This window comes from Orussus abietinus, unplaced genomic scaffold, assembly GCF_000612105.2.
Source record: "Orussus abietinus isolate OABI.00-Male unplaced genomic scaffold, Oabi_2.0 scaffold19, whole genome shotgun sequence".
Taxonomy (NCBI): Eukaryota; Metazoa; Arthropoda; class Insecta; order Hymenoptera; family Orussidae; genus Orussus; species Orussus abietinus.
In genome coordinates this window covers 5,811-22,287 of record NW_019395981.1, presented here as the reverse complement: position 1 = coordinate 22,287, position 16,477 = coordinate 5,811, and the positions used below count along the sequence as shown (strand labels likewise).

At 49.4% G+C, this 16,477-nt stretch overlaps 2 protein-coding genes across 2 annotated transcripts; both read left to right on the top strand.

Annotated features, from left to right (window-relative positions):
* The first annotated feature begins 402 nt into the window (after positions 1-402).
* Positions 403-2,965, top strand: LOC105699640 (pinin). The gene is made up of 5 exons (XM_012424779.1): positions 403-635; positions 975-1,167; positions 1,268-1,441; positions 1,708-2,002; positions 2,073-2,965. Exons 1-5 carry the CDS (start codon positions 478-480, stop codon positions 2,396-2,398), a joined length of 1,146 nt encoding a protein of 381 aa, XP_012280202.1. The 5' UTR covers positions 403-477; the 3' UTR covers positions 2,399-2,965.
* Positions 2,966-6,141: 3,176 nt separating this feature from the next.
* On the top strand, positions 6,142-14,688 carry LOC105699930 (paired box protein Pax-1). Its single transcript, XM_012425380.1, has 3 exons — positions 6,142-6,492; positions 10,641-11,336; positions 11,542-14,688. Exons 1-3 carry the CDS (start codon positions 6,474-6,476, stop codon positions 11,979-11,981), a joined length of 1,155 nt encoding a protein of 384 aa, XP_012280803.1. The 5' UTR covers positions 6,142-6,473; the 3' UTR covers positions 11,982-14,688.
* Positions 14,689-16,477: the final 1,789 nt, after the last annotated feature.

Sequence of the window (16,477 nt, the reverse complement as noted above, 5' to 3'; positions counted from 1 at the left end):
CGCCCTTTCACAATGGTAAGTAAAAAGGAACATGGACAGAATGTGTACATACATACTTCAAAATACGAGTTTCACCTGACGGTCTTGGCACGTCTTACAGCAGGCAAAATCATTTCAGAAGAATATTCAAGTACGAACACGTTTGCCACTAGTTCGAATATGTACATATGTAGGAGGTTACAATCCCTTTCAAATGATTCCACATGGGGCGGGGCTTAGAGCGCAAAGCATGACGGATCTTCGCAGCCGACGTGAAGTTGACTGCTAGCAGTTCATTGGTTTATAGTAAAGTAATGTTATATATTTATGGGTGTGTAATGAGTTCATATTCGGAGTAACTCCGCATGATTGTAAACGGAACAAAGCTATTGATTCCGAGAAAAAAAAATGCAAAATGGCTGACTTCGGTTGTAAGCTGCGTACGTCTATCATGGTGTAACAACACCGTGGTGTATCAAGTGTACAACAGTTAACGAGATGAGAAAATTAGATTCAAAGGAACCCTGGGGAGCTGAAAGATTAGAGGCCGAATTGGAAGCCGCTCGCGATGGGCTTCGAGGTCTCGATCGTAATATCCGGAAAATTTTGGGACGCGATCTTCCCGATGGAGAAAATCAAATCCAACCATCACCCAGGTTTACACTTTTCTAATCTAAAATCAATGAATATACGATACTGCTTTGCACCAATTCGCTGATTCAAGTGATATTATTACTCCTTATTCCCATGAGATACAAATTTTTAATTCACAAATTATAATAGATACACACTTAACATAACCTTTTAACTATTACTTGTACCATGTTGTAGAGCGATACTAAAGCACATTTCACAGTTTTTACAGAAAATCAAGGGTTCCGATCTTTGTTCAAATTTTAAAATTGTTTTAACGGAATAGTACGCTACTGCAAATGTTAGTTTTCTGTACTTCGTTCTGTGTAGCTTGTGTTTAATGTACTTACTTGACGCGATAGGATCTCTCAAAAGCGACCACTTCAAGAAGATCGGAGGCGAACTGTTGTCGATTTCACAAATAATGAAGGACCTGGCAACAAGAGACGCTGGCAAAGTGGAATCGGAGAACCCAAGACTGTGTTTAGCAGGTTAAGTGCACGAGTGCCTAGTAACGCTGACGATAGTGCTGATGAAGATGACACTGTTGTCAAGGTATTTTTTTCTTACAATTTTTATGATATATATTTTTTAATTACCTTATACAAAAATTTGGATTGTATAGGTCGTTTAACTCCAATTTTTTTTGTGACAGCCTGCTGTATCCTCAAGAGTCATTGCTACACCCAGAGAAATACCATCTAGGCAAGAAGTAATCAGACGAGAAAGGGTAGACGAACGTAGTCGTCAGAGGAATAAGCGTATGTTTGGTGCTCTTCTTGGAACACTGCAAAAATTTCGTCAAGAAGAAACAAAACTTAAGGCAAAGGTAAATGTTTAATAATCTTTAAATTTGTATGGTTGTACTTTTGATTAAATCTCGATTATTTACTGTTGTGCATTCCGGTGAAAAATTATGTAACTTTGATTTCATTTGCACTGTAAATTTAGAGATTATATGATGATATTGTACATACAAGCATATGTTTATAACACAAAGCAACAAGAACTTTGTTCTTCCAGGTTGTATGTCAAGGTGTTAAAAGACTATCAAAAGATATTTTACATCTCATATTCCTTGTATTCGTCTGTTAGGAAGATAAGAAAGCAGAGGTCGAGGCAAGAGTGGAAGAAGCTAAAAGAAGGGAGAAAGAGGAGTTGCGGCGAGAACGACAACAATTATTTTTGTCTCGGAGACGTCAACTAGCTGAAGTAAGGGCTTTGGAGGCAAAATTAACTCGCAGCAAGCAATTTCAAGACTGGCGAGCTGCACAGCTACCACTTGCTTGTTTCATTCGCACTCGTACGCAACCTTCTATATACTATCTACCAAAGAGAAAGAATCCTCGCACTGACACATTACTTGCAGAGTCTGCTAAGGAACTTCATGGTAAGCAAAAATTAAAATTTGCACTTTTGAAGGATAGAAATACTTAATTAACATTTATTCTTATTTTCAGATGACATAGAAAAGAAGGAGAAAGCTCTTATGGAAGAGTTGGAAATGATCGAAATACAAATGGGTTATGTTCGACATCAACAAAATAATGATGTTACAAGTACAGTTGACACTATCGCAGAAACTACAGAATCTGCGGCCGAAGGTGAAGAAAATCGTGATCCAAATCCCGAAAAAAATGGAGAAGTTACAACAAATGAAGCAAACGTGGCCAATTCTCAAATTGTCAAGGTAGAACCAGAACAGACTGCTGCAGTAAAAGCTGATGAAGTAAACGATGTCGAGTTTTCGGAAGAGCAAATTCGAGAAGAAGAGAACAATGGCTAACATTGAGCTTTCTATCGGATTTTGTACATATAGATATTGTGTGTATGGAAACCGGCAAATATGTTGCAACAGAGAATCAGATGCATAAATCACATTGATATATTTTAAAGTGTTATATTATTTTGTAGAGTACTTCCGATTTTCTAGAGACTATTTAATTGTATCACTTCCAAAATTTAACAACACATTTAACTCGATACAGTCATCTTTGGAATATTTACACAAAAATGTTGATGAGAATTTAGCTTTACGTTCATTGAAACATTCGATTCCATTTACGTTAAGAATCCACTGCAAGAATTCTCATTTTAGTTCTAATCATACACCAGAAAATAGGATACTACGATAACGTCTACCAGTACTTTTATTACACGTCATAGAAATGTTTATTATAAAATAAATTACAAATTTACCTTGTACGTGTCCCACTTTCCTTAATGTCGTCTCATTCTTCCTTACGGATCAATGTTAATTTAATGTTATACATATTTTTCTTTTTTAAATGCAAAGCGAAAACCTTGATACTCTAGAAAGCACGATTCAAAATAAAGACAATCAGAGCATATACATTTCCCCTTGTTTTTCCATTTATTTATAAACTTTAAGGACGTGAGTTCCAAGTTTCAAGATAATACCAAGGGCAGCATCTTCCTAAACATTTGTGCCACGCTCAAACGTAATAATTTCTTGACCACGTTTACCGAAGTTCCATTAACGAAGCAATTGCAGAGGCAAAGCTAGCTTCGTTGTATTAGGATCCTCCAGTATCTATCTATGTCGATGCGCTACATGTAAATTAAGATTGACGATGTAGTGCTACCGCGAAACCGCCCACACGCTGAATGCAAATTACAGTAGCTACTGTGGCATAAATCTTCTGCACAGATACCTTGAGCGACCTAAATCTTAACATCTCCAACTACAAAGAACTATGATAGAATTTCAGTGCCTATCTTCTAGCCCCTATTCCTTAACACATGATTAAATTTAAAACAAGAACCCCTGTTTGAAATTCTCCCTGTAACTGTCTCGACCGTCTCATCCAGCATAACGTTAGATCCTAGAATATTCCTGTATACAGGAAGTACGAATATTAAATTAAATGTGCTGTTATTCTACGTAGAATTACAGAAATGAATGCACCTCCATTAAGCGCGAGAGTTCCATATCGGAGATGAGAGTGATTTTACAATCGGCAAAATTTTAAGCTCCAGAGTGGATGTAGAAAGAGTTCGCGGCATTCTTCAGGGTGCAAGCTCCCAGGTCCCAGTCTCTAAACTGGTCCCTGCGGTCTTAAATACCCGGGGCATTGAGTCCCCAGTGTTCGACCCTGTACGTTAGTCGCGAGCCATTAAGCCGCTACGCCATGCCAGCCATAAGAGAGTACCCCTCTCCTGTACATTTACTCACACGTGCGTCGAGCCCAAAGCCGAGTGCGCTTGGGCGCGCGCACGTCCATTCGGTGTAGGTGCGCCCATACCCGAGCGGGTATAGGTAGCCGTATAAATAGCTATCTGGCAGCGTTATATTACGTGCTAAACGAAGCCTCGCCCTACGCAACAATCCGCAAAACGTGCCGGAGCGATCTTGCACGACGCACTACGACCACATTACGGCCAGCAAGCCAGAACTAAGCGTCGTAACCACCTACCGCATTTACCTGCTCCTTTTAACGTCACGGATTACCTGACGTCGTTAAACGTCGCCACCTGTCCGACAGCGATTTGTCTGGCGTCTATTGCCAGTTTTCTGCGCGATTCGCACGTTTTGGCCACGTCGCAACTAATATAAGACCTGTTTAAATACCAAGACTCCAAGGCAGCTCAAGATGGACTCCATTTTACGGGTCAAAACCGCCGTCGTTGCGATTCCTCGGTATTACTCTCAAAAAGGGGACATAGGACGAACTCAGTGATAAATTAAATTTCTCTAGATTCTTCGCAATTACTCCCACCACTTTAATAATTACTGGCACGCGTGTGGTTACACGGCCACGATTGGGACACCCCTTAAGCGACGGCTACGTTTCCTCGGAGCCATCACGCATGGTTACTGGGCGGATGAAAACCCGCGTAAATTTAGAATCTGGGCTTGCGGCCAGATAATTCTCTGCTCCGCGGGGTGAAACGGCCTTTGCTCGTTTCATACCCAATATCCCATAAACCGCTTCTCACACGATAGCCATTCAATTGCCCCCTGAATGTAGAGCCGACGAACCGGCAAGACCACTTTGCCGGATGAGTTTCGGAGCGGAGGATTTTCGGTAAATCCCAGTTGAAATAATCAGTGATTTATCTCACGGAGTATCTTCTAAAAGAAATTGATAATCAGTCGAGATTCTGTTATTTAAGAACGACATATCGTACGTCTAAACATCACGATGCTTACGTCCGTCTTCGTTATAGGCGTTTTCTCGGAATTGCGTGGAAACGCGTGCAAAAGAATCTTCCCCGAGTCTGGGTTCGTCGTTCGCAAGATGGCGCCGATGAGTCGTTCTTTCTCGAGCCCCAAATCACTGCAAAACATAGTTATTATCACCTTAGAAGTGTTGTTGCAGTCCTTGCTAGAATTTCTAGAGATCGTTCATGAGATTGTCCATTTTACTCAAAGTCCATCTTAGTGTCGGATCCTCAGGGCACGCGCGACGCTAGAAGCACGTAAAGCGATACAAAATGGCGGCCTCGGGTCGCCTCCCTCGTTCCGCTTCCTAGCCAAAGGTCGTTGCGGCGAGTGTTTGCGGTGAGCTGGGGGTTCGGCCGGAATTCGCCATTCCGAGGAGGGATCGAGAAAAGGTCAGGAGTTTCCCGGGGCGCGATCGTCCCGAAGAATCTCCAACGAGCGCTCGACGGGAAGCGACGAGGCGTGGCCGCGACCACCTTGGGCGACCCGGCTGGTCGAAAGCGTCCTCCGGGTCGCTAGAGAGAAAAGGAGGATCGGGATTCCGAGGGGAGCGAGGAGGACGCCTGGCGGCCTTAGACACGTCGCGCGTCGCAGCCGCTTTATTCCGTGACGGTAGGTGTACAATGGAGGGGCGTGGACCGCGGAGTGTACGGTGCTTGCGCTCGCCAATGGTCCGTACCGGCGCGGATCCGCCCCGTAGTGCGAGGCCACGCCGCTCCCCCTCCATCGGCGGCGCTGGCGTCGGTGCGCCACCCACACGCGTCCGCAAGTGGAGCCGAGCGAGAGGTGGAGACGAAGAGCGATGGGTTTCGGATCACCGCGCATCCAGTCGAACATCACCCGATCTTCGGCGAATCGGCTTCCTCTCTTGCACATATCACCCCTCACATGAAACCATAACCTCCTACCATAATATTTTTTGACAAATCTTTTAGGATGCCCTAATTAGTTCGATCCAAATTTCAGGTATGAAGAAGCCAATTCGCGAATTCGAGATCGATCGTCGCGCCTCTTGACTCGCGTATCGTCTTCGGGTTGGGAGGAGCGGGGAATTTAAATACGCGCGCGGGGAGATGCGGTGCCTCGTCCGCCACTGGCGCGAGGGAAGAGAGAGAGAGCGCGCGGGGCCTCGCCGCGAGAGGGAGAGAGACCCCGCCGGGAGCCAATGGGAGAGGCGCGCTAGGAGGAGCGCACCGAATGAGAGAGCGAGAACCGGAGCCGCGAGGTACGGACGGAGACAGAACGAGCGGACCGCGCGCTCGCCTGTGTGCGTGCGCGGGCGTGACTAGGTCGGTCGCGCGCGGCAGCGGGCCCGGCGCGGCCGCGCGGCCGAGGCCCGTCGCTCGAGATTTCTTATTTCTGCTCTGGTAAATCTGTCGTCTCAGTCAGTGAGCCAGCGAAGGGCGAGCCGTGCACCAGTGACCGCGTTCGCGCCTCCTCTTTTTGCCGCCGCGCCGGAACATCCTCGCCAAGGCGCGGACACCTCGCGGGTGCACCTAACCTGCAAAACCTGCGCCACCCCCGCGCGCTCGCGATAAGCGGAACCGTCACCTCCGCATCCGCGATGTCACCGACGTGACCCGCGATCCGCGGGCCTTCTGTGACTCGGCCGGCCTTTTTCTCGGGAAACGCAAGATACTTCAGACGAGACGGCGTCGTAACAACTGGCTCGCCGATGGATTCGATCGTACTAGGTAAGGAGCGCCATCGGGATTACGCGGCGGCACCGCGTCGCGTGGCCGCCGGCTCGCGAGTCCCGCGCGACGGATCGCGGCGAGGCCCGCGATGCGCGGTGCGCGCTGCGCGCGACTCACCTGCGTCCGTCGCTCACCGCTACGTGATCACGAGCCGGGTATGAATTTCTTTTATAAGATAGGAATTATTTTCGCGGCCAAGAGTAACATTCCAAAGATGTAAAGGAGTAAGCTTGCTAAATAATCCTCTACAAGGCCCTGAGGATTTGAACTGAAATATTTGCGAAAAGTCGGCAGTTAACCAATCTCGCGCGGGTCCACTCCGAAAGTTACAAAATACGTAATAAGTAAGACCGTACTTCGCCTTCTGCAACCGATGCAAGACGAGGAGGAAAGGATCTGATTGACCTTGAAAAAACGACAACAAAGCAGATGTCGACCGACAGCAAACGACAACGGTGAAGTCCCTAAGCGGTCCTGGATTATTCATTAGCTTTCAATTAGTACGGTTTGCTCGGTCCAAACAACAAACACAGCTTTCGGGTGGGCCGAGGTTGTCCCTCGACCAGGTTGACAAAGGACTGCTCAAACACTTTGGAATTAGCTCCCGAAATCTCGGGAGCCGCTTCCGTGCCTTTTGAGCGCCTCTTTTTGTACCACCGACCTGTTCGTTGGGGTACAGATCGAGAAATGGTTCGACCTATCCACCTCGTGGTCGGTGAAGGATAGAGACCTATTTCGGAGGGGAGAAAGGAAGGGAACAAGAGAACCACCCTCAAGTTGTTTGCTTTCCCATTCGGCTACTTACCTCGCCCGTTCCTGGCGCCGGCGCCGGCTTATAAGAAGTAGAATGAGCCATTTTGAATTTTTCCTCAAAGCTCTGTAGAGCCTAGATGCGACGGTTCGGAAAAACGAGTAAAAAAGTGACCGAGGAATCTGCGGGATGATTCAAGAAGAGGGAAATCTGGCTTCACTGCAAATTGCCGAGTAAACGTTCGCAGGTGCGTTTATTCAGGCTGATTCCGGTGGTGCATACGTGGGGAGAGCCAAATGCATTTATGCACGAACTTCTCGATGGCAGGAAATCAAAAGGGAAAGAAAGAAAAAATGGAAGGGAACGAGGGATTCATGGGATAGGTCCTCGAAGGGGTCCGTGTAGCGCTAATAAAATCACCAGCCAATTCTCTTTACGGGTATTGAATGACGAGTGTTGGTATTATTGTTATTATTATTACATATCGCGATTACCCCCGAGGTCCGGATTTATCACGGGCACGATCGGGCGCGTTTGATTCACCTGACCGCTTGATTAACTCCTCACCTCGGGCCCGTGTCCGTAAGGCGCACATAAAGCGTACATAAGGTGCACGCGAGGTTCACATTATGTGGACATAAAGTGCTCGCAAGGTGGACCCTACGTCTCGGGGCGAAATTCAACATCGCTCGGGTACCTCGATTCAAGGAAGATTCCTCTCATTCCGCGTAATTCCGTCCTATAAGAAGCCTCTATTAACGGCAATAATTACTAGGGGTGGTTTTTATCGACAGAGTCCGTAAATCGCGGTAAAGTCGCGAAACGACAAGGAGGACGGAGTAACGTTTGCCGAGGAGTCGCGACTTCGCCCCATCGGCAGGCACATACACGGAGGAACACGGACGTGTAATATTATTAGAGTTTTTCTCGCAAGGGGTGATGAATGGGCCAGATCAAAAGGGCCGACCCGAGTAGTCGGTTTACACGCGTGTAATACATGTGTTTAGCCGCGAAGGCAACCACATCCGCAGAGCAGAGCGCCTCGGTACCGACAGAGGGCCCCCTCGCGTTCCCTGTCTCCCTCTCGCTCGCTCCCACACACTTTCCCATGCGCCGTCCCTCTCGCGCGGTCTCCTTCGCTCCCGGGGAGACGCGGCGGATGGAGGAGGACGGAGAACGGGGGAAACCAGGGGACATCCCAGAAGACGCGCCGAGCCAGGAAAGCCTGGGCAGTGGTCCGAGAGAGGGCGTGTTCGACGAGTGATGGATGTTACTGTCACCCGCTCTCCACATGTGCTTTATTTGGCTCCCGGTACACGTCGCGTCGGTGTTTGTCTACCATCTAACCTACTAATTATCAATCTCCTCTCCCGTCCGCGTCTTTCACCACGTCGCCGGTGCCCCGGCCCCGTGACGGCTGCTCGATTGGGCAGGTCGGGTCCAGAGGAAAGGCGACGCCAACCAATCGGAGACGAGTCCGACGGAGATGCCATGATGATACACCTGGATCTTTTTTTCACCCTTAATCGAGCGAGAAAAGATGGCCGCGTGTATCGTTGCCCTGAAGCCGTTTCAGCCCTTTCTGCTCCTTTTTCGTCCTGAAAAGAACGGTCCTTTGATAAGACGAATCGCATGGTTTAATCATTAATTTGCAGCGTGTAACAGAATTCGCGGCCGTGCGTCGTGCGCTATGCGACACCCGACGCGTCTGGCTGGGTATTTTTTTTAGTTAATTATTGGAAACCATCTTTAAGGGCTTTTTTCACTTAATTTTTAGAAAGGATGAGGCTTTGTAGACTGTGGCCATCGAGTTTATTTTATCACACCCTGGGGGAAGAGTAACCGAGCTCGACGGGGAGGAACGATCGCGATTTGCGTTAAGGGATGCGATAAATAAGGAGAGGGAGCGGCACAGGGGCAAGATGGCGGCGGGCAGAACCACGCAGTCTGAGATTCTCGGAAGAGTTTCGACGGCGGAGACGAGTTTTTGCGAAGCCGTCAACTGGCTCCGCCGAAATGCATCGGTCCCTCGTACAGTTGGGACTCGCTCCTTTTTTCCCCCCTTCCTTTTTCCTCCTTACGACTCCTTTTTCTCGCGAGCGGTTAACGACGCGATCTCGTCTCCTTCGGTTTGCCGTATCGGAGTGGGAGTTTCGTACCTACTTACTTAACGCACGTACACCATCTCGAAGGGTTTACCTACGATCCGCGGCGGAACGCATAAACCTCTCGTGCGTGCCCCCCATAAGTACGAGTCCTCGAATGTATGGGATCGAAAAGACGTACGAGACGTACGAGATGTAGGTGCAGGAAGAGCCGAGCATTAAGTGTTTTAGACGCCTCTTAAGATAGTGCGTTTACTACCTATTCGGTTCCGGGAATTAATTGACGAGCGTGGGGCGATTTCGACCCCCTAATGTCCCTTCGGAGAAACCCCCTATGGTGTCGGGGTTATTGCACGGATATATATGCGGATTATCGCGATCGGGTGCCATGAGTGCCATACATTTCTCGAGATGATCATTAAATGTGATATATGTACCTAGAATAACATTGGGTCGAGGTATATCTGACTTGTAAGTCGTGCGATTTCTTCGTTAGTTTCCTAAAAAAAAATAGATAAACAAGTGCAAGAAATTAGGATACCTCGCAAATCGATCCAGGGACTCGACCTCGCAAAATGCATCGACGCGACGTCGCTGGATGGGAACCTTGGGTGGTGAAAAAATTTATATTATCCCCATATAAAGATCGCGACCGGCACCGGTTACATCAACTGTGCCGCACTGTTCGAGTTAACCGGTACGACACTTACCTACTCGACTGAAGAGCCTCTTTCATCCCGGGACGTAGTTTTACGTTACATGGTATGGTTACGAGCCCTGTAAGCCGCCATTCAAGACTGTAACGACTGGGCATTCGCTTTATTGCTTTTCGAGTGATCGAGGCCAAACCCAAAACCATCTTCTTAACACTTTGAAGAAAAAGAAACGCGGGGTCTCGCTCTCGGTGCCGAGTTTCTCCTGGGAAAGACCTCCGACTTCTATCGGGGGTAATCGGTTGTATCGGAGGGAGGTGCCGTTCCCTCGGAGTAAAACGAACAAATTAAGGAAAGAGTTATCGGAAGGTTAATCGGCCATAATTTCCTACGTGCAATCAACGACTTAGTGAGCTGTGAAGGCAATAACGGCCGTTACTAACAATGCAGCACTAAAACGTACAATCTTCCTTTCGCACGAGTATGGCGTGCCGTTGAGCTCCTCGCGTAACGTGGAACGAGCTCGTTCGTCCCGAAGAACTGGGATTCCCTATACCCTGATTCCTTAAAAAAAATGCATACGGTCTCTCGTCATCGATACGTTACCATGCCCACTAACGAATCCATGTTTTGCAGAGAACAACGGTGGCAGAATCGGCGGTGGAGTGCCGGCCGCGCAGCAACAGCAGCACCATCACCAACAGCAGCAGCACCAGCATCAGCAACAGCAGCAACAACAGCAGTATGGCGAGGTGAACCAGCTAGGAGGTGTATTCGTCAATGGCAGGCCGCTTCCCAACGCGGTTCGTCTGCGCATCGTCGAGCTGGCCCAGCTGGGCATCAGACCTTGCGACATCTCCAGGCAGCTCCGTGTGAGCCACGGCTGCGTCAGCAAGATCCTGGCGCGATATCACGAGACAGGGAGCATCCTTCCAGGAGCGATAGGCGGGAGCAAGCCGCGAGTCACCACGCCTAAAGTCGTGCAATACATCAAGCAGCTCAAACTAAAGGACCCCGGCATCTTCGCCTGGGAGATCCGCGACCGACTTCTCTCGGACGGAGTCTGCGACAAGTACAACGTGCCCTCGGTCTCCAGCATCTCCAGGATCCTGCGGAACAAGGTGGGCGCCACCGCCGCGGCCGCGGCCGCCGCCATCCACCATCATCATCCACACCATCCTGCCCATCACCACCATCATCACCATCACCACCTGTACGCCGCGGCGGCCGCCGCCGCCGCCGGAGCCGCCCTCTGCCCGGTTCCGTATCCGCCCACGCCCTACCACGCGGCGCCACCGTCGGCCGTCGCCCATCACCATCACCACCATCAAGGTGAGATATAACGATTTTCGTGGTACTCCTTACGATTTCCCTCGAGTCTTGGATTCCCGGAATTCTCGTACGGATATGGTAGCGGATAAAGTAGTTGGCAATTTGATGTCGCATTGGCATCGGATTAGGATTCCCATGTTAACACGGCGGCCTGGTCGCCGGGAGTTATCTACTAAACGATTGTTCAGTTCCGTTGTGTTTCCAGTGGGACTGACTTCGCCGTCGGCGACGAAGCTGTCCCCGTCACCTCCGACGCCGACGACCGCGAGCCACCAGCCTAACAACGTCAACTCCCTGCAATGGCCCAGTCCGCACACGGTGCACGACATCCTGGCCAACAGCGTCACGGCCCTGCCGAACTCCTCCACGAGTTCCTCCTCCTCGTCGACCTCTTCCCTTTGCCCCGTCGTTAACAACCATCACCACCACAACAATAACGAAAACGAGTCGCCGCCTGGTAACTACCATCCGCACCCCCACCATCATCATCAACAGTATTACGCATCGACGCTTTACCATCACCATCATCATCATCCGAGTGCCGCGACCAGTGCAGTCACGGCCACGGCAGCCACCCCACATCCTGGACAACCGGGCATGATGCAGGCTTCCAGTACTAGCCAGCCAGCTAGTCCTTGTAATTGAGAAAGGTGGAGCGAAGAACGTCCGAGGTGGTCTTGGAGAGCGACGAGGACCAGGACTTATCTGAGATCATCCGAGATCTTCCAGGACCTCCTAAGACCCTTCTTGGACACCCAGACGGGGTCGGTTGACCTATACGCCCAGTGATTTGTATAGACTGACTCTGCGACTCTTTCCCCCCAAAGACGAGATCGTCGCTGGACTCTTCAGCGTGAAAGGTAGACATTGAATATTCTTATAATACTGGGTTGGCACCACGAGGTCGTCGGTCGAGGCTTCGGACTGCGATGACTGATAACGGAATCCTGGGGAAATCTGTATGTCGTGGCACCCGGGAAGTCGTGCTCGAAAATTGAAATTTTACTCGACGGCACTTATCCGCGAATTGCCAATGAATTTAACAGAAGGGTCATATCTCGCGTGTAATTGGCAGATCACCTGCAGACCCGTCTCGCACGTTCAGCTTGGTACGAGCACGAGGATCGCGAAATCTTATGAGGGTTGCTCCGGTAAATTGGCAGCTGCCTTTGCTATAATCATTTCAAGCCTCTTGACCTCGATCCGAGATGCGAGACAGCCCTAGCAATCATTGGGTAATTGTCTTGTCGCGGTGGTAACGGATTTGATAGTCGATCGGTTTTGAATTCGATTTCCTCGGTCTCTCTGTTTCCAGCATAGAGGTGCAGTTATAACAATGCGCGCGTGTAGTCGCGATTCGAGGGGGCTCGCGGATTTAGTTGTCCACGCGCGCGATAAATCAGATTCCTAATCGACGAAGGCACAAAGTAGGTATTCAATTTGCTCGGTGCTTACAGGGCGCCCTAATTAATGCGCCACGATATACAGGTCGTTACAGCAGCTCCTGTTATAACAGTCGCTAGTGCCGTCTCGACGCAATAGGTACTCTCGACCGAGGCAGGTACATATATAGTACAGACGAGAATAATTACTTGTAAGAGGAACGATCGGCCCGGTGGGTGTGCGTATACTATGTGTACAGTACGTAGATTATTGTGAGCGTAAGTTATGGCGACGTTATGATTAATATTATTTATTGAGTCCGCGAAGTGGTCGCGACATCGCGCTCGGATTGAGAGCTCCGCGCCTCGTACGGCTCGGCGTTAATTTATTCGGTTTTAATCTTCTTTTCTCTCTTTTCTTTTTTTTCTCTTTTTCCTTTCCACCACCTATAGAACCGTGCTTCCAGCTCCGGGACCGGAAGCACGGGGTGGAGGCAGTGGACTGCTAAAGTTGTTTCACGCCGTGCAAAGAAAACGAGAGGAAAACGACTGGGGTATTTTACTCTAATGCCGCGATCAATCTACGTGCCGAGGCGAAGTTGCTGCAACGGTCTCGGTAGATTCGACTTTTCGGATTTTAAGAAACGCGCCCGATGTCTTTTAGTCCCTGTTAGAACGGACTAACGAGTTCGAGTGTCGCTGGCTACTGTGAAACTCCCTCGGAAGGAACCGCACTGGCAAAAAGGCCAATTTGTCAGACCAGTGAAAGCTTCGAGCCCGTCTTTATGGGTCGAGTACATCCGGGCACGAGCCGAGGGCACGTTTTTTAGAATCCTAGACCTCTTCGCCAGGGCATGGGAAGAAAAAAGAAATTCCACGGGAATGTTATTCCCTCCAATTTCCATGGAACGCATCCGAGCCCCCTCGGATGCGCCGTCCGAATTCCATACGCGCTTTCGAATGCTTCCATCCCATCAGCTGATCCGTCTCGCGGTTGATAAGTAATAACAAATAAAAAACGAAATGATGCCCACTGCAGCAGCTCGCTCCCGGGACGACGATTTAGGAGACTCGTTTAAAGATCCTCGGTAAAAGTGCAATTAATCATCGGCTGGACCAGTCAAAATATTTTACGATGTAACGATAGAGTTTATGTACGATAGTTCTCCTTATGATCGACCAAAGCTGACCTGCCCTCTTTTCTCGTGTTCGCGGTCCTCGCTCTTGCTAGAGAACCATGTATTATATGTGCTTCCTTCCGCGAGGAAGAGGGGAAAAAAAATAGGGAACGCCGTTAAAAATAACCTCATTGTGCCGGGGATCGTTGACCCAGCCTGGATTCTACCATAAAGGAACGTGGACACCGTAAAACGGCATCGGGTCCACCTATCTTCCTTTTTTTTCGGCGAAATCGCGCGGCATATTATTTTCAACGGCGTATTCGGTGGATCATGTGCACACGTCGGAGGGTGGCATTGCTTTCGGAGATCCCGAGGGCAATGGATCGCTTAAGCGCGAATTAATTCCGTTTAAGTGCGTCAGATAATGCCTCGCGCGTTGATAATGCCGAACGCTCTTCATATACCGCGTACGCGTCCGTATACCGCCTGCGTCTTGTTCCGACAAATCATCATACACAATCGACGATCACATATCGCGTTTCCATCTCGATGCCTAACTTTTACATATTTTACAATTATATCCGTCCGTCTGAACGATGATCGAGTTACCTAGAAAAGCGCGCTAGCCTATTCCGAGCATCAGAGAAAAGCCTCGGCCAAAGCGCGCCCATTGTCACTGATGCATTGTCACGAGTTAATCTCGAGAGAGCGAAAATAATAGGAAAACGATATTTCACACGAGAGGGAGAAAACGAAAAAAAAATATGAAAAAGGACCGACGAGCGAACTCGACGCGAGTTCGAGAACGTCTCTACGTATGGCCCGATGTACGCGTAACGAGAGTGGCGCCGTTAAATACACGATCTTGGAAAAGATTCAGTTCTTGATTTGCGACTTTTTCCGCCCGTCCTATCCTTGTCCCGCGTCTCGTTGGGGCGGCTTTCGCGGTCCTGAAGATCAGGGGAAACGGAAGAGAAGCCGGAAACGAGGGACAAGGTGCGGAATCGCAATTCGCTCCGTCTGGTATTCTCGTGTGCGGAGCGAGCATTGCGCGTACTCGTGCGTCGCGTACGTACCACTCTTTGTTCTCTATCGAATCTCCTATCGGGTAGAAAAAGGAAAAAGCCACGTCAAATTTACCGTCGCGCGTCTCTCTCCTTCTTTCTCTGTCGGCCCATCCTTCTCGCCGCGTCTGACGGTAATTCGAGCGAGTCGCGAAATTCCGAAATTCTGTTCCGCTATGCGGAACGGCATTTAAGGCAGACGTCGCGACGCCGTCCAATCGGCGTCGGTCGAGCGTGGAGAGCCCTCCTCCTCGAAATTAGACACCCATTCCGCGCGGGCTCCTCTGGCTCCTTTCTTCGGTTTCCCTTTCTCTCGCTCCTCGCCGCCTCTCGGCCCGCGTCGACCGGCCCTCTCGACGGCCTCCGACCTGTCCGTCAAATTGACCGTCCCGAGAATTCTCACTAGCACGGAGTTCGTCTAAATCCGTCGAAGACGTCCGGGTCGGGCGATCGTATCCTCGGTAAGGACGCGGACGGACGAATCGAGCTCGTTTCGATAAATACAGGGTGTACCAAAATTCCTAGCCACGGTACACGCGTCGAAATTCTTCTCGAGAAGTCTTATACAATTTTGATCCACGATGCATAGTTTGTCCGTAATGATTAATTAAAAAATAGTCAACCGGATTAGCGGACCGCGAATCGGATGACACATCGCAGGGGAGTCGTCGAGCCGTCGTCTAGGGTAAATAAAAAATTAAAATGTTTGAAAAATGAAATTTCACGAGCATCGCGCTCTTCCTTACGACTTTCATAATCACGTGCTGAAGTTTCGTGAATGATTCGGTGCACCCAGTTTGGAGACAGTTTTATAAACATTTTGACACTTAACATACACAGCATGACCAAAATACAGGCGAATTGGGCAGTTTGGATAAGAAATTTTGTCCGACTTTTAGACTCCATTTTCGACGAGAATAGTGACGGGTGACTGTGACACTCGTTTTGTAACTCCTATTATACCATGTATAGGTACCATATTGTTGGGCCGCGCGGTGTCTTTCGGTGGGTAAAGGAATAGGAAATCGAGACGAGCGGAGAACTCGGCGTGGATCGCGTTTGAAATATGAATTCCTAGACAGGTATCGGTCCGTCAGAGGGGAAGCGAGGCGCATAACTGGCAAGCATTAGGCATATCGACGCGACGAGCCAACAAGAGTCATTCCGACGAGCATGTGTGCCGCGGGGGGAACGTGCGAGGACAACCTAACGAGGACTGGCGGCTACTCGAGCAGTCCCTTTGAAATTCGACTACACCCTCCTACTCCGCCCTAAGATACTCTATTACACTCAGCTCGCTCAAAGGAAGGGCGCGAACCTAATAGACCCGGGACTCGTTTCTTCGGGGTTCTCGAGAATTGCGGCTGGCCTTTCCCCCCGCGACACCCCGTTCCCTTATTAAAATAGAGAAGAAAATGGCGGGCCCCGTTTACCATCGGGGCGAGCCTCGTAGAGAGAGGAGCCAGCGGCTACCGAGAAGCGCCGCCGATTCCGGCGATGTCGCGCACGCTGAATGATTCCTTTGAACCTTGCCCGTTTACGACTACTCCTTATTTTCTCCATTTCTGAGCGCC